The 16,018-nt window shown below is 43.7% G+C and overlaps 1 protein-coding gene across 4 annotated transcripts in view; it reads left to right on the top strand.

Moving 5' to 3' along the window:
* LRIG1 (leucine rich repeats and immunoglobulin like domains 1) overlaps window positions 1-16,018 on the top strand; it is a 126,781-nt gene that overhangs the window by 30,542 nt on the left and 80,221 nt on the right. For all 4 annotated transcript variants that reach the window (XM_045385904.2, XM_045385903.2, XM_015446181.3 and 1 more), the window contains exon 2: window positions 7,859-7,930. Coding sequence is in view for 2 of the 4 variants with exons in the window: in XM_015446181.3 (XP_015301667.2) it covers window positions 7,859-7,930 (72 nt within the window). In the remaining 2 variants the exon portion in view is untranslated. The remainder of the gene's footprint in view (window positions 1-7,858; window positions 7,931-16,018) is intronic.

Genomic DNA, 16,018 nt, shown 5'->3' with positions numbered 1-16,018 from the left:
GAACTTTTAAGTAGATGAACAAGGAGATACTCTGTTCTTATGGAAATCAACTTTAATGGCCTGATAGATTAATGTTCGTGAGGGACCTGGCACTAGGGTTTGCCAAGGTTTATATAACCCTTGACTTAACTGCCTGGTGGGTTGTGGGTCTGGCAGCGTGGGGCTATTCTTCTCAACTTTGCTCTAGAACCATTTGTGTTTTGCCCTTTCCTTTTAGGAAGTCCTGACTTCTTGGCCTTTTTGTTTGCTTATTTTACTTCATGCCCTCCATTCCTTATTTTACTTTTCTGGCCTCATTTCCCAGGACTCTTCCTCAAAAAAATATGCTCTTCTTCTAGGCCTAGCTGAAGTCTTGCATTTTCGATAAACGTTTCTCATTACAGCTGATCTTCCCTGCTCTGGATGACATCTGGCCTTCATTCATGTTATCCATACTAGGGACGACAAACTCACATGTCACAGGGGCTAGGCAGATACTGCCAGCGAATAAAGAGGGCGTGGGTGAGACAGTAAGGAGTGGTGAGGTCTGTGGTCATTGGAATGCTTGGTAAATGCATGCAGTTGATTGTTTCTATTAGGAATGCTGGCCCTGTGATTGGAAAAGCTGAAACTTTTATTTTTGGTGAAAACTTTAGGTTTCTACCAACACTGTTCAGTCAGAAACAAGCAAGTTTCCCTGCAGCCCAGCTTTGTACCCACGAACTACCAATTTGTAACTACTGATCTACCATTACAGAATGCTTGCAATGTGAGAGCCTTTCGCTGTAGTTATTTGGTCAGTATTGTTTTTTTTTTTTTTTTTTTTTGATAGGGACACGGTCTCACTATGTTGCCCAGGCTCGTCTCAAACTCCTGGCCTGAAGTGATTCCCCGACTTCAGCTTCCCAAAGTGCTGGGATTATAGGCGTGAACCACCACTCCCAGCCAGGAGTCTTAACTTGACCAGTGGGTTGTAAACCACTTCAGGTCACAGACTAGATCTTATCCTAATTTGTTATCAGTTTATCACAGTGCAGTATACCTTGTAGCCAATAAATATTTGTCATATTTGACATTTGTTGGGTGCTAGAGGGAAAAGATGTAGGCTTGTACTCAAATTAGCTACACACCAGGATGACATGTGTGAGCTAGTAAAGGTCGAGAAGCACATGTAAGACCTTGTGGGATCACAGAGGCAGGCATGAGTTTCTTCTCTCAGTTAATGTCGTAGGCGTTAGACTTCAGAGGCCCAGGCTGATTATTATAGCTGATTTTTAAGGAGTAAAAATAGGCAGTGAGTCTGGGTCCATATATAGCTGTATGTATATAGTATCTCCTATTTTGAGTCACCGTAGGTTTCCCTCATTTGCATAGATCATGATCTATGTCAAATTTTCACAAATGGAAATAACTGTGACTCATTACTGACTTTGTGAGATACAACTGCCCAAAAGCTTACAAAATGAGCTATTTGTATCATGTTGCGATCTGAGTGATTTTTTCATTTGATTATTTGCAGAGTTTGTTCTTTTGCCATAGGGAATATGTGGCCGCTTAGCTTACTGAAGAGAGGTAGCAGCAAGTACAGAACCTTCTCCTGAGTGGAAATCCTTGGATAGGATACTAGAGGAATGATTCCAGTTCAAGATGCAATTTTGTCATCTTAATAGGAGCCTTTAATGTGTATTATCCGCTTGTTCAGTTGTGGTTTTTGGTTAACAAGGGGAAAGCATCACAATAGAAAAAAGATAAGAACATCTAATATTCTGGGATTTGAACAAAGTCTTATTCTCATAAAACCTTACAACATGGGAACATAATGTGATTTCATTGGAACTTGATGTGTACTGTGTAATTCCTCAGAAAGTAAAAATGCAGCAGAAACAGCCTTAAAAGCTTAAAGGATTAAATAACTTAAACATTGTTGCATGTTCTTTCTCATTCGCACCGGCTGAAATTTTGAAAGTACGAATCGCCTTTTTCTGGTTAGTCCAAAGCAGGCAATTTTTTAACAAGTGGCTGACAGTGCACGTTCTGAGGTTGAGAAAGAGATGAATGGCCACAGCCCACGGCATCCAGGCCAGAGCTGGGTGCCCACTGGTGCTCAGAAGTTGGGTTGTTGGATTACCTTACATTTTCTTTCCAGCTGTATTAATGCAGTTTAGCAAACATCTGAAAGCTGAAAATATGCAAAGTACTGTGGCGCGCAGTAGTCCAGACAGAGTTGAGTAATGGGAAATAGGCTAGCCTGGAAACCAAACCAAGTATGAAAACCTCATTCTTCAGGGAATGCTTGTCACGGATTTCGAACCAGTTCCTTCCACTTTGAATTATTCTGCTAATGTTGAGAAACAGAGCCATGGGTTGCGCTACTCTTCACAGTGAGAGATACTGTCTGTGTTCGTCAGTGGTCTGTGAGCCATACTTGCTTTTGGGGATGAAGTGATAATTCTGGTGTCTGACGAAGTGGGGTTATTTCCTCACCACAGCTTACTCAAAAGTAAACAGAACTTTTTATCCCTCAACTTCCAAGGAGTCGATGAATTACTGTTCACCAGCTTTGAATAACATTTGCCAAGTTTGTAATATGTGGTTCTGGTTATAATCCAGGAAGGTGCTGGTCAGATTATATAAATGCCGATTAAGCCTATAGAATTATACTCTGAGGGCAGTTTTTATTAAGAGTGTCTTCCTCATAACTTCAGTTTTTGAAGGCCCTTTCCCCTGTTGAGATGGTTCAGAACTTTTTGTGTCCTGAAAGGACTTGTGTTCGTATCAGTGTCCATCCCCCACCACATCCTTTTACATAATTCTTGAGTTATCGGGTAACTCAGATTTGTTTTTTAGATTCAAGTTTCTTCTGTAGGTGACATTTTACTTGAAATGTTTGTGGATTATTTCATGATTTAGACATATTTGTTGATTTTTTTGTAATTTAGACACAGCACAGTTTAATAGAAATTTCAGTGCTGATAGAAATAACCTCTGTCTGCATTGTGCATTTTGATAGCCACTAGCCACGTGGGACTGTGAAACAGTTGCAATATAGCTAGTGTGGCCAAGGAACTGAATTCTTAATTTTACGTAATTTTAATTTCCTTTAAATATAAATGTAAATAGCCACATGACTAGTGGCTACAGCACAGGTTTAGATAATGGTGGGGATTTTGCAGCTATTGAAAGACTTTAGCTCTTCAGATTCCTTGGGGTTGGGGCAAGGGGACTCGTCAGGAAACATGTTCAGCGAGCCAACTGTCGTTGTGCACTGTTAAACAGTTTGCTTTTCAGACAGACCTGGATAAAACTTGAGCTGTTCTCTGCAGAGGTGCCTCTTGTGTGTTCTGTGAATGGTGGGCCGAACGGTCATCTTTCAGCAGATTAGCTGAAAGAATATCTATCGCCGGGCTCAATTGTTCAGAGATCTGCGCACCCTTTGTGCAAGAACAGGGAAAATTTGTGTTATGACAATGGCTGACAAAATGTTTAATTAAAGCTGCAATTGGCAGTAACTAAATTCTCTGAGGTTTCTTTCCTCTCCTCTTTGCTACTGAAAGGTGCAGAAATGCTTTCGACAGCATCTGTCCTACTGACAGATGAATTGTTTTGACAGGAGAATCTGAAACCTTCAACCGAAGACACATTCAGATGTCAGGCCTAGTACAGGGCGATCGTGTTCATAGAAATAAGTGAGATGCTTTAGATGTGTGTGCATGTCAGCTGCCACCTGAAAGAAAAGGCCTCATTAAAGGTTTTTACTGATTAACTCTATGATTGTTCTTGGGATCTCAGATGGGAATTCACGCTCCTTTCTGCAAAGCTCTTGGGCTAAGTGTATTTTCTTAATTACTGAGAAATGAGTGTTATCAGTAAGCAGTGAAAAGGCCTGAAAAAACTTTGTTTAAATAATTTTAAAAATTTGGAGAAAAAATGCCAATGTTGATAGCAACATCATTCACAATAGCCAAAAGGAGGAACAACCCAAATGCCATCTGTGATGAATGGGTACACACAATGTGGCATATACTTACATTGGCATATTAGCCTTAAAAAGAAATGAAATTCTGCCAGGTGCAGTGGCTCACTCTGGTAATCTCATCACTTTGGGAGGCTGAGGTGGGAGGATTGCTTCAGTCCAGGAGTTCAAGACTAGCCTGGGCAATATAGCGAGACCCCCATGTCTACTAAAAAAATAAAATTTAGCCAGGTGTGGTGGTATGTGTGCCTGTAGTCCCAGCTACTTGGGAGGCTGCAATAGGAGGATCACTTGAGCCCAAGAGTTTGAGGCTGCAGTGAGCTGTGATCGCACCACTGCACTCCAGCCTGGGTGACAGAGTGAGACCCTATCTCTTAAAAAAATGAAATTCTGACACATGTGACAACATGGATGAATCTTGAAGACATTATGTTAAGTGAATTAAGCCAGTCACAAAAGGACAAATATTCTATGATCTACCAACATGAGGTACTTAGAGTAGTCAGATTCTTAGAGACAGAAGTAGAATGGAGGTTGCTAGGGGCTAAGACAGAAGGGAATGAGGAGCTGATGTTTAATGAGTATAGACTTTCAGTTTGGGGTGTTGAGAAACTTCTAAAGTTCTGGAGATAGATGGTGGTGATGGTTGCACAACAGTGTGAAGGTACTCAGTGCCATTGAATAGTACACTTAAAAATGGTTACAAAGGCAAATTTTATGTTATATGTATTTTACCATATTAAAGAAATTACGCTTAGGCCGGGTGCGGTGGCTCATGCCTGTAATCCTAGCACTTTGGGAGGCCGAGGCAGGCGGATCACCTGAGGTCAGGAGTTTGAAACCAGCCTGGCCAACATGGTGAAACCACGTCTCTACTAAAAATGCAAAAAAATTAGCCGGGCGTGGTGGTGGGCACCTGTAATCCCAGCTAGTCTGGAGGCCGAGGCAGGAGAATTGCTTGAACCCGGGAGATGGAGGTTGCAGTGAGCCAAAATCATGCCACTACACTCCAGCCTGGGCGACAGAGCAAGACTCGTCTCAAAAAAAAAAAAAAAGTTAGAGTTTGTCTCCTTGAATTGGGCCAACAAGAAAGTGTCTCTGAGGATTTTATTTCATATTGTAGTTCCTGGGGAGACTGTAGTAAATATTTTCCTCATTTCCTAGTAAACCTATTGAGGATCCACAGCTGACTCCACTCTTCAGGCCCACTTACTTCTCAGACTTAAAAACCGGAATAGCCGCTTGTCCAAAGCAGAAAGGGACATGAGCCTCGGCGGCTGTCTTCTCTTTTGCCAACAGGTGCTCTGAGAGAAGAGGTACCCTTTCTGGGTAGCACCCTAACACTTGCTTTTCTAGTTAATTGAAACTCTAAAAGTCGCCGCATTCCAGCTGACCCCATGAGAACTTAATGTTTCCACTTCTAAGTGTGTTCATCTCTGTTGCTGCTTGTTGGCATTTCAGTGTTAAGTCTTGATACTGCTAGGCTTCTAGATAGTACTGGAATGGAAGACCCTTCGCTCTAGTAGCCTTGTCTAAAAAGCAAAATTTTTATAACATTTTTGAAATGTAAATACATTTTGTCTGCTCTTTAAGGGAAAGACAAACCCAAGGGTGTTGTGACTTAAATGGTTTTATACCAAATTGCTGAAGACTGTGGACACTTGCTGGGTGGGAAATGAGGAAAGTAATCTCATTTCAGATAGTCCCAAACTGAGCCATCAGTTTAATTGTGTAAGACCTGGTGAGCCCTAGCTCTGCCCAGGCCACACGTGTAAGCCAGAAACACACTGTTCCCTTTGAACCTAATGGCCTCAAGAGTCAGTGGCCCAGATCAGAGGCAAAAACTGGTGATCCTCAAGCCAAATGTGGCCTGCAGATATGTGAAATCTTTTCAGGTTTTTTTAAAAAAGTAATAAGGCAGCCCTGGATGGGCCAAACAAAACAGGAATTCAGATCCTGAGCCTCTGAGAAGATTGGTCTCCACTGACCCTTGTTTCAGGGGACGAGAAGCAAATGCCCCTTTAGGTGGGTGGCAGGCACTTCCGTGTCAACCTTGTTACACGCAGGGCAGGCTTACCAGCTCTCTCTTACTTGCTTGTCCTCTAAGCTCTTGCCATTGTGGTTTCCGAGTCTTTCTCTAATATCCCTTCCAGCTTCACAACTTCTGTTACCTATAACAATACAAAAGTTAGTCTTCGTAAACTCACAATATCTTTACACCCGGAGACAGTATTTCCATCCCCCTTTTTACGATAATCTGCTCAAAATAGAAGAAAATCTCAGTCTGTTAAGTCCTTTTTCTGATGTGGGAGAATTCTCTCAATTTGTAGATTTTCTTTCTCAAGTCTAAGTTGGGATTTCTGGGTACCCATTAATAAATACCCCCAGGCACAGACAAGCTCACACTTGACTTCAATATGCGGTTTAAAGCATTATCACCTTCAATCTTTATGGTAACATAATCTCTGGACAAATTGCTTTTAATTCAGGCTGTACCATGAATACAGAAGTACCATTAGTTTCAAGTGTAGTTTGACTTTTATTTAGATGAATGTCTCTGAGTTCACAGTGAAATGGCTCTCAGCTCTAGGTTACTATTGATTGAAATGTCTCTGGAGTAAGTTTAAAAGATTGTTGCCACATACGTGACACTTTCCGAGACAAACTTTAAACTCATAATTAGTCGTACTGTTAATTGGCAGTAATGTCAATGGAATTAATAGCTGAGATGAAAAATGTAAACCTCTTCGGCATACACAGGGCTGGGTAGACTTTGGAGGCAGGGAAGGATTACTTTCTGTGCAAAGAAAGTTAGGGCCCATTTGGATCACATCTTTGTGGCTTTGTTCCTGAAAGATGAAGCTGGTCTGGTTGAGATTGTGGTCACCTAACAGAATAGTGCCCAGCTTGCTCTTTGTCCGCCTCTAAAGGTATGGCTGGGTTATGAAGCAGGGAGAGTTGTAATTCTGAACCATTGACACAGATGCTATCATCTTGAGAAAGCTGCTCACCTGAGGCTTTCCCTGCCTGTGGTTAACACAAACAAGAATTTCCAACAACTGGCCCTCTTCTCCTGTGTGACTATCCCTCCTGGTTTATTCAGTGAAGGTGGGAATACTGTGTTCATAAGTAGCCTTATGATTCAGGATCTTACAGTGTTCACAAACACTCACTTGAACTTTGACTATTTGTGCAATTTTTAGTCTTAAGCTCTTGTGTAGACCAGGGTTTCTCCACCTCTGAATCCTAGGATTGATATTTAGGGCTGGGCAGTTCTGTGTTGTGCAGGGCTGCCTGTGCATCGTAAGATATTTAACAGCATCTTTGGCTTCTATCCATCAGATGCCAGTAACACCCCCCACTCCCTGCCACCAGTTGTGACAACCAAAAATGTCTCCAGACATTGCCAAGTGTCCTCTGGGGGGCAGAATCATCCCTGGTTGAGAGCCACTGGTTTAGACAATGAAGGGTTTTTTTTTCCCCCCCTTTTCTCCTTTACTAAGGCTTGATGTTGATACTTAGTAAAACATTAATTTTTTTAAAATGCCATTAAGAATAGCCTTGGACTTGGTATGATGCAAAGCGTTTGGACCAGGGACTGTCTTACCTTGGAATTTCTTTCCAAGTTGTTAATAGTGAAATGATACTGATTGAAATTCGTTTGGGTTTAGCCAATCTCAGGTCATTTGGGTTTTCACAGAGTTGCTTGGAGTGCCTTATTTATGGATGTAGGTGGGGAGGGGTATGTCTGTGAATCTCAGTATCAATACAGTTACTTAACACATGATCCTGGGGTGGGGGCTTGGATTTTGAGGGTTGGGGGAGCAGGACAAGAGAAGATTTCTGAATCCTGGGTATGATGCCAAGTGTTGATTCCGTTTTTTTTTCTCTCTCTGTCTTTACCAGAAACCTGAGTTACAACAAACTCTCTGAGATTGACCCTGCTGGTTTTGAGGACTTGCCAAATCTACAGGAAGTGTGAGTCTTCCCCTAAATCTCTGGTGGTTGGAAGGATGGAGAGCTCTTTGGGAAAATCCTCTCGTGTTGCAGCATCGCTCACTCCCCTAGATCTGCAGTCTAATCTTGTAGGAAGGAACATTTGTGTATGGGCTGTGTTGACAAATTCTATTCCTGCTTATCTCTCCCTTTCCCTAGGCTCTCTGTTCTTCCTAGGCTGTCCATAAAGGGTGTGTTACAACTCAGCAGGCATAGAGCTCCTGGAAATCCTGGGCGCATGGTGGGTGTATAGCAGAGTCCCTCCATTGTGGGAAGCCTTGTAACTGGAGTGACACAACCTGGGCTGGTACTTTGTCACAGTTCCCGGGAAAGCTGATCAGCCTACTCAACAGTGGCATGTGATGCCAGCCCACCTGTATTTCCCAGGAAGTAAAGTTATGGAAGGATGGACTATAGAGGCTTACCTGTTCCCCTCCACCTCCAAGCAGAGCTAGGATGACTGCCTTTGGAGCTCTAGGCTTGCTGTCCCTTGCAGTGTCTTGTAAATCAGGCTGCAATCTTTTCTTCCTTTTAATGTATTCTGTTTTTCATGTGGATGTTAGGATTATCAGGTATTTTAATTCCATGGAGACTTTATAGAAACCTTCACATATATGTAGTATACATACTGTAGAAAAATTGGCAACTACAGAAATGTGTGAAGAATGAAAATCACCGGTATTCTTACCCAGGCATACCCATTGCGAACACCTAGTGAAAACTATCACGTGTACATATGTAATTTCAGGATCAAACTGTACAGTATGGTTTTTTTTTTTTGTTTTTTTTTTTTTTTGAGACGGAGTCTTGCTCTGTCCCCCAGGCTGGAGTGCAGTGGCGCGATCTCGGCTCACTGCAAGCTCCACCTCCTGGGTTTACACCATTCTCCTGCCTCAGTCTCCCGAGTAGCTGGGACTACAGGTGTGTGCCACCACATCCAGCTAATTTTTTTAATAGAAATGGGGTTCCACCATGTTGGTCAGGCTGGTCTTGAACTCCTGACCTCAAGTGATCCTCCTGCTTTGGCCTCCCAAAGTGCTGGGGTTATAGGTGTGAGCCACTGCACCCGGGCTTACTTGTTATTCTTTGATTCCATTATTGATGACATATCTAAATAAATTTGAATTTCATCAGCTGGTACAATTTGCAAAATACTTGCATTCCGTACCCTCATCTCCAGATTCTCTAGATTGGCGTTTATAATTTCTGCTTCTGTTTTAAAAAGGTTTAGGCTTCTACAGTTAAAGAAGCATCAGAACAGGAAGGGGCCTTGGAAATGGTTTCTCTAGGACTGTCATTCTCCCAGAGGATCAGTGAGCCCGTGGCAGGGGAAAGGAAGTTTGAAGTGGGTCACTGTGTTAGTTTGCTAAGGCTGCTGCCATAACAAACAAATAGCACAGGCTGGGTGCCTTAAACAGCAGAAATTCATCTTCTCACAGTCTGGACACAGGAGGTCCAAGATCAGGGTACTGGCAGGGTTGGCTTTTTCCGAGGCCTTGCACTGTGCCCTCACGTGCTCTCTCCTCTGTGTGCATGCATGGTGTCTCTGTGTGTGTCCAGATTTCCTCTTCTTATAAAGACATCAGTCCTATTGGATCAGGGCCCATCACCTCTTTAAAGACACCATCTCCAAATGCAGTCACATTCTAAGGTACTAGAGGTTAGAGCTTCAACATATGAACTCTAGGGGAACACAGTTCAGCCCATCATAGTCACCAAGGTGATAAACTCAGTCCATCATGGAGCTTGTTAGGTTTGTAACCCAGTGCTTTCCCTAATCCAAGCTGTCTTTAATGGCTTGTGGTTAGAATATATTCAAATTCTGTGTACATCTGCAAACTTAGTGTTTTCTTTTAGGATTGGACAAAATTGGGGAGTTCTCTCTAGCATCATTCAAGCTTTCATTGAATACTTACTCAAGCATCTGCTCTGTCCAGGCGCTATTCTGGGTGCTGGGGCTACAGGAGTGAACAAGACACAAAGAGGGCTGGGACTGGGGAGGGGCAAGTGAGGCACCCAACACAGGCGCATAATTTGTGGGGACACCAGAGACTCAGCAGTCAAGATAAAGGATATTTTGATAGAGTATTTTGAAAGTCAAAATGAATATAAAAAGAAAAATGAGTAAAATATAAAAAGCTTAGCTCAAGATAGGATTAGTATTACTAATTCCTATCCTTTTGCCTCCGGTTCCACGATGGCTTCACATGGTGCTGTTGCTGATTTTGTCTTGATTTAAACTTTTCATATTTTGTTCATCATGAATTTTGTTTTGCATTCATCTTCATATTTAAAAAATATTACATTAATATAGTATTTGTCTTGGTGATTGGGTTTTTGGCTGTCTCTTAAATTTTGTGCCCCTCCCTACCCAATTCCAACCCTGCAGACAAACCTCTCCTCTCACTGAGTTTACATTAAGTGGAGGAAAGCCATGGACTGAATAAGGAAACCGGTAAGACTTACTGGAGATAAGTGGTATGGGGGAAATAGAACAGAGTAATGTGGGAGTATTTTTTGTATGAAGAATTTTGGAGGCATGATAACAGAAATAGTATGATCAGGAAGGTAATGACTGAGCAGGTGTGAATGATGAGGACAGGGAGCACTGCAAGTACAAAGCCTCAAGAAGGGAGCAGGCTGAGGGCCACTGTGCCTGGCATGCAAGAGGGCAGGGGGATGTGGCCAGAGGCTAGGTCCTTTTATGGTTTCAACCCTCATTGACCCCTGTCTATCAGGGGCAGGCATGGGACATGCTCTGGTGAGCATTATCAGTGTTGTTCTAACTCCCTGTTCCTCTTGTTCCTTGCCTAGACAGGCTTTCAACTTTCGTTTATTTTGGCTCCCATGACCTGCAGCCTGTACTCAGCACTTCTTAGAGTTCTAGAACTGAGAACTCACCCAGCTCTAGAACTGAGCACTCCCACCAGTATCTTCATTGGAGATACTGGTTATGAGTCTTAAAAATATATTTCTCACTTAGGAACAGTCACAGTAATTGTAGCAGTGTGCTAATAAACCTTTGGGGAATATGACATCACTTAACCCTAACACCAACTCTGTGATATAAAACATTTTGTTTTTTCTTTTTTTGAGATGGAGTTTGGCTTTTGTCTCCTAGGCTGGAGTGCAGTGGCGCAATCTTGGGTCACTGCAACCTCCGCCTCCTCGGTTCAAGTGATTCTCCTGCCTCAGCCTCCCGAGTAACTGGGATTACAGGTGCCTGCAACCGTGCCCAGCTAATTTTTATATTTTAAGTAGAGATGGGATTTCACCATGTTGGCCAGGCTGGTCTTGACCTCCTGACCTTAGGTGATCTGCCCGCCTCGGCCTCCCAAAATGCTAGGATTACAGACATGAGCCACCACACCTTGCCTGATACAAAACATTTTCTTTCTTTTTTTTTTTTTTTTTTGAGATGGAGTGTTGCTCTGTCACCCAGGTTGGAGTGCAGTGGCGTGATCTCAGCTCGCTGCAACCTCCATCTCCTGGGTGCAAGTGATTCTCATGCCTCAGCCTCCCAAGTAGCTGGGATTACAGGTGTATACCATCATGCCCAGCTAATTTTTGTATTTTTAGTAGAGATGGGATTTCGCCATGTTGGCCAGGCTGGTCTCGAACTCTGGCCTTAAGTGATCTGCCCGCCTTAGCCTCCCAATGTGCTGGGATTACAGGTGTGAGACCCCACACCCAGCCCCTTAAAACATTTTCTTTGTAAGCATTTTTTCATCTGGGTGCAGAAGGATCACTTGAGCCCAGGAATTTGAGACCAGCCTGCGCAACAAAGTGATGCCTTGTCTCTATAAAAAATTAGCTGGACATAGTGGCCCATGCCTGTAATCCCAGGTTCTTGGGAGGTTGCAGCCTGAAGATCGCTCAAGCCCAGGAGATTGAGACTTCAGCGTGCCGTGTTCACACCGTGCACTCCACCCAACAGAGCAAGACCCTGCCTCTGAAAAAAATGTAAGAAAAATAAAAGGAGTTTCTCTGCTTTGCAGAAGAGGAAACAGATACTTAGAAAAGAAACTTGCACAGTGTCACATGGTTGGTAAAACTTGAGAGCTGAATTCAAAACCTGTGCTAACCTTGAGGCTACGCTACCTTAATTTCCTACATCCTTCATCTTAACCCTCACAGTCAACTGAAGATGAAGAGGAACTGAGGCATGGGATTTGGCTGAAACTGCATGGCTAGTGAGTGGTAGAATTTGACCTATGTTCTCCAGTGTAATCCTGGTCCACACGCTCTTTGGCAACAGTACCTTCCAAGTATAGGGAGTGTTAAGACAGAGGTCATATCTTAGGAATTCAATGTGATGTGGTGGGAAAAACTCTCATTTTGGTAGCAAGCAGACTCACGTTTGATTTCTGGTTCTGCCCCTTACTAGGGTCCTGAGACCCTAGACAGTTTACTTAGTGCCTCAGCGTTTGCTTTCTTTCTTCTGTAACATTGACATCATAACACTTTGTTGGTGTTATTATAGTTATTAAGATGATGCACAGGGCCTTGCACATGGGAGAGGCTCACTGAATATTATCCCTCTTCCCTCCTGCTACTTTTGGAACTACCCAGCCCTCCAAGCTGGGTGCATTGTTTAGAAATGAATATTTGCAGGCTGATAGGTTGAATGTCTTGCCATTGTGCTTCCTATCCCTGGTGTCACTCCCTGTTCTGTGAGATGGATGAGATGAATTCCCTGATGCCTAGAACAGTAGAACTTCTCACTGATAAAGACCCAGGCCTTTCCCTAAGGGAATTCTAAAACGTCATGGAGACAGAAAGAGGCTGTTAGGTGTGAGGCGTCAGGAGGTGGGGAAGGATATTGCAAAAAAGAAAAAAAAATCGTAGCTGAATGCTATTGCTTCGAAATTAACCAGTCTCCAGTGTTGCCTCGGCGCTGTCAGCTCTCCCAGACCTTACAGAGCCTTCAGTCTGTAGCCCTCAGTGAGAGTGGAGCCACAGGCTGGCAAAACAGCAGGCGGTGGTTTAGCAGTGGTTTTATTCTGGAGGCCTCAGAACCACATGACATCGTGTGCCGGCTGGAGAGAGAAGGCGAGGCCCCTGGAGGACATGAGGACACTTGTGCAGCTGTGTCCAAGCCACACGGTCTTCACTGCCCACAGCCCTGAGGAAAGCCCACCAGGGAGTGCCTCCAGCTGGGGTCCTGGCCAGCAGGCTCCTCTATTAATAAGAGGGGCTATTTATATAGTCCTCTGTAGAAACTGCCCTCAGATCACATTACTGCCGCCTGGCCCACGAGTGCCTGCTGTGGGTGCTGCCGTGTGCTTGCCAGGGCCACTGACCTGGTAAGGAAGCCTCAAGTGTGCCCTGCCATTGGGTATTTGTGGCTCATCCCTTTCTGTCAGGCTGTTGCTCCCCACAGTGGGTGTGTGTGAGCAGGGGTGTAGGAGATGGTAGTATGTTTAGGAAGAGGTTGAAATAATGAGGGTTGTCATTTTGGGGTACTGCTTTTTAGCTGTGAATTACTATCACTTTTTTGTTGTTGTTGTTTTGGAGACAGGATCTCACTCTGTTGCCCAGGCTGGAGTACAGTGGTATGGTCATAGCTGACTGCAGCCTCAAATTCCCAGGCTCAAGTGATCCTCCCACCTCAGCCTTCTGAGTAGCTGGGACTACAGGCATGCACCACCACTCCTGGCTAATTTTTTGTAGAGATGGGTTTTGTCATGTTGTCCAGGCTAGTCTTGAACTACTGGGCTTAAACGATCCTCCCGCCTTGGCCTCCCAAAGGGCCGGGATACGGGTGTGAGCCACCATGCCTGGCCCTACTGCCACCTCTTAAGCATATTCTGTGTATCTGGCTGTATCCTAAGATCTTAGGTTTAATTATTTCAGCTGGATCCTCCCAAAACCCTACAAAGCTGGTACTTGTATTATTTACATTCTTCAGAAGAGGGAAGTAAGGGAGAGCAAGACTGAGTGACATGTTTAGCATTGGATTGACAAAGGGTACAACTGGAGTTGAGTGAACCAAGATCTGTCTGATTTAAATATCTGAGCCGTATAATCCCATCCTAATAATCCCTGCTCCGTAACTGCCTCAGTTTCCTTTCTTAAAGAGAGGTGATAATTTAGTATTTTCCTCAAAGTGTTGGCGTATTGTTCAGTGAGATATTGCACATAGAAAACTTAGGACAGAATCTGGCACATAGTAGATGTTCACCTTTATTATTGTTTATTTTGTTAAAGTAATTGTATCCTATGCTAAAATAATTTTATCTGGCTATCTTGTGTAGAAACCATGTATCATAAAGTCTCACCAAATCAATTTGTTAGTATACATTATTCTCCAGTAACTAAAGCAGAATACAGTTATTAAGTGGCCCTGCTTCCAAAACCCCTGTGCATCTGAGGCACTTCTTAATCCTGAATCATCAGGAAAAGGTTTAGCAATAGAGGCCAGACGTTTCAGAGAGATTTTTAGGGCCTTGGATGGAAGTAAATTTTGTGGGGAGATGGGAGTCAGCGGGGGAAGTAAATTGGGGAGGGATGGTGGCTAAGGGGTGAGGGATAGAAGACTGTACAACCCTAGATATTTAAAAAAATTTCCTTAGGCACAATCTTTAATTCTGAAAATTTCCTTTTTCATGGAGACTCTGCTAAACTTCCTGAGCGCCTCTCCCCTCAAAGCTGTAGCTGTGCTATTTTTGACCAGTCTCTATTTCAGTCTGGCAAGAAGTTCATTGCATCTCAGAGTGAGCTGGGCCTTTGCTGCCTTCTGAGGAGAGTCTTCTTGTTTCAACAGGGGACAGAGTGAACAAAAAGGGGGCCAGCAGTGGTGGAGCTAACAGACTTACTCGGAATAGCGGTTCTTTTTTCAGTAGAAATGATCTGGAAGTAAGCTTACTGGGCAGGGCCTCTCCTGGGGGCTCCGAGTGTCCTCCCTGTAAGTCAGGCAGCCCTGATGCCACCAGAGCCTGCTGTTTCTGACTGAGCCTGTTGACTCGGGGCTGCTCATCTAGACATACAAGGCCCAGTTGAGCTCCAGCCCTGGTCCACCGCCCCTCTATGCTCCACTTCCAGCAGATCTGTCACGTTTCGAAATATCATGTTGCCCCCTTCCCTTGTTCATTTATTTCTGTGAAATTGGGTGGAGCAGTTTGTCACAGATACGGTAGGCCTGGCTTGAGACCAAGCTCATCAGGCGTAGCCCCCTGCAGAGAAATCCATACGCTTTGTTTCAGGTTTAAAATCAAGTGAGATCCTAAGCTGGCTGAAAAACAACTGTGCTGTTACCTAAGGGATTACGAGCTTTCCAGCTGGCCTTTGAGCATGTTGCTCTCCTCTCTGTCATACTTTTTTCAGCTCTTGGCCGGGTCCTCTCTCGTTGTGTGATCCTAGGCTAGTGACTTAAACTGGCCTAGAGAACTTACCTGTAATGTAGAGAATGGTAGTAGTTACCCTGGTACCTGACTCAAAGTTGTTGTGATGGTGAAAGTGCACGAGGCATGTCGAGTTTTTGCTGAAATAAAGAACTAGAAGGTAATGAGGAAGAACCTAGACTTTGGGGCTAGGCACCCTGGGCCACTACCACTTACTGCTGGCGACCTTGGTCAAACTACTTAACGTCTGTGTTTCAGTTTCCTCATTGGTGCAGTGGAAATGTTCCTGAGACCTGTTTCCGAGGGCTGTAAAGATGCATGAATATACTGAAAAACTCTTAGAGCTGTGCCTGGCACATAGTCAGCCTTCATTAATTTATCTGCGTTTGTTTTTGTTACCACCATTCTCTGTGTTTCAGAATGAATCGCAAGCAACGAAAGAGTTCTTAGGCAAGCTGCCTGATTGGCAGCAGGTGCCCGACCTTAGTTTTTCTTGCTCTGATAAAACCTGGGGGTCTCTTGTAATAATAGGCGCGTCGATGGGTACTATGACAATTTATTAGCTGAGATTAAGACTAATGGAGAGTTTTCAGTGTCCCTGCATGTGGATGGGAAATGGATCACAGCAGGGTTGGAGGAGATAAAAGGTGAAGCAGAAACAATCTGATTTAGGGGGCAGTCAGATAAGAGACTGTTAAAGTAATTAATTGTCTGTTTCAACACACAA

The sequence above is a fragment of the Macaca fascicularis genome, chromosome 2 (assembly GCF_037993035.2).
Source record: "Macaca fascicularis isolate 582-1 chromosome 2, T2T-MFA8v1.1".
In the NCBI taxonomy this organism is placed as follows: domain Eukaryota; kingdom Metazoa; phylum Chordata; class Mammalia; order Primates; family Cercopithecidae; genus Macaca; species Macaca fascicularis.
Note: the sequence above shows the minus strand (reverse complement) of the source record. Positions and strands in the feature narration are given on the sequence as shown.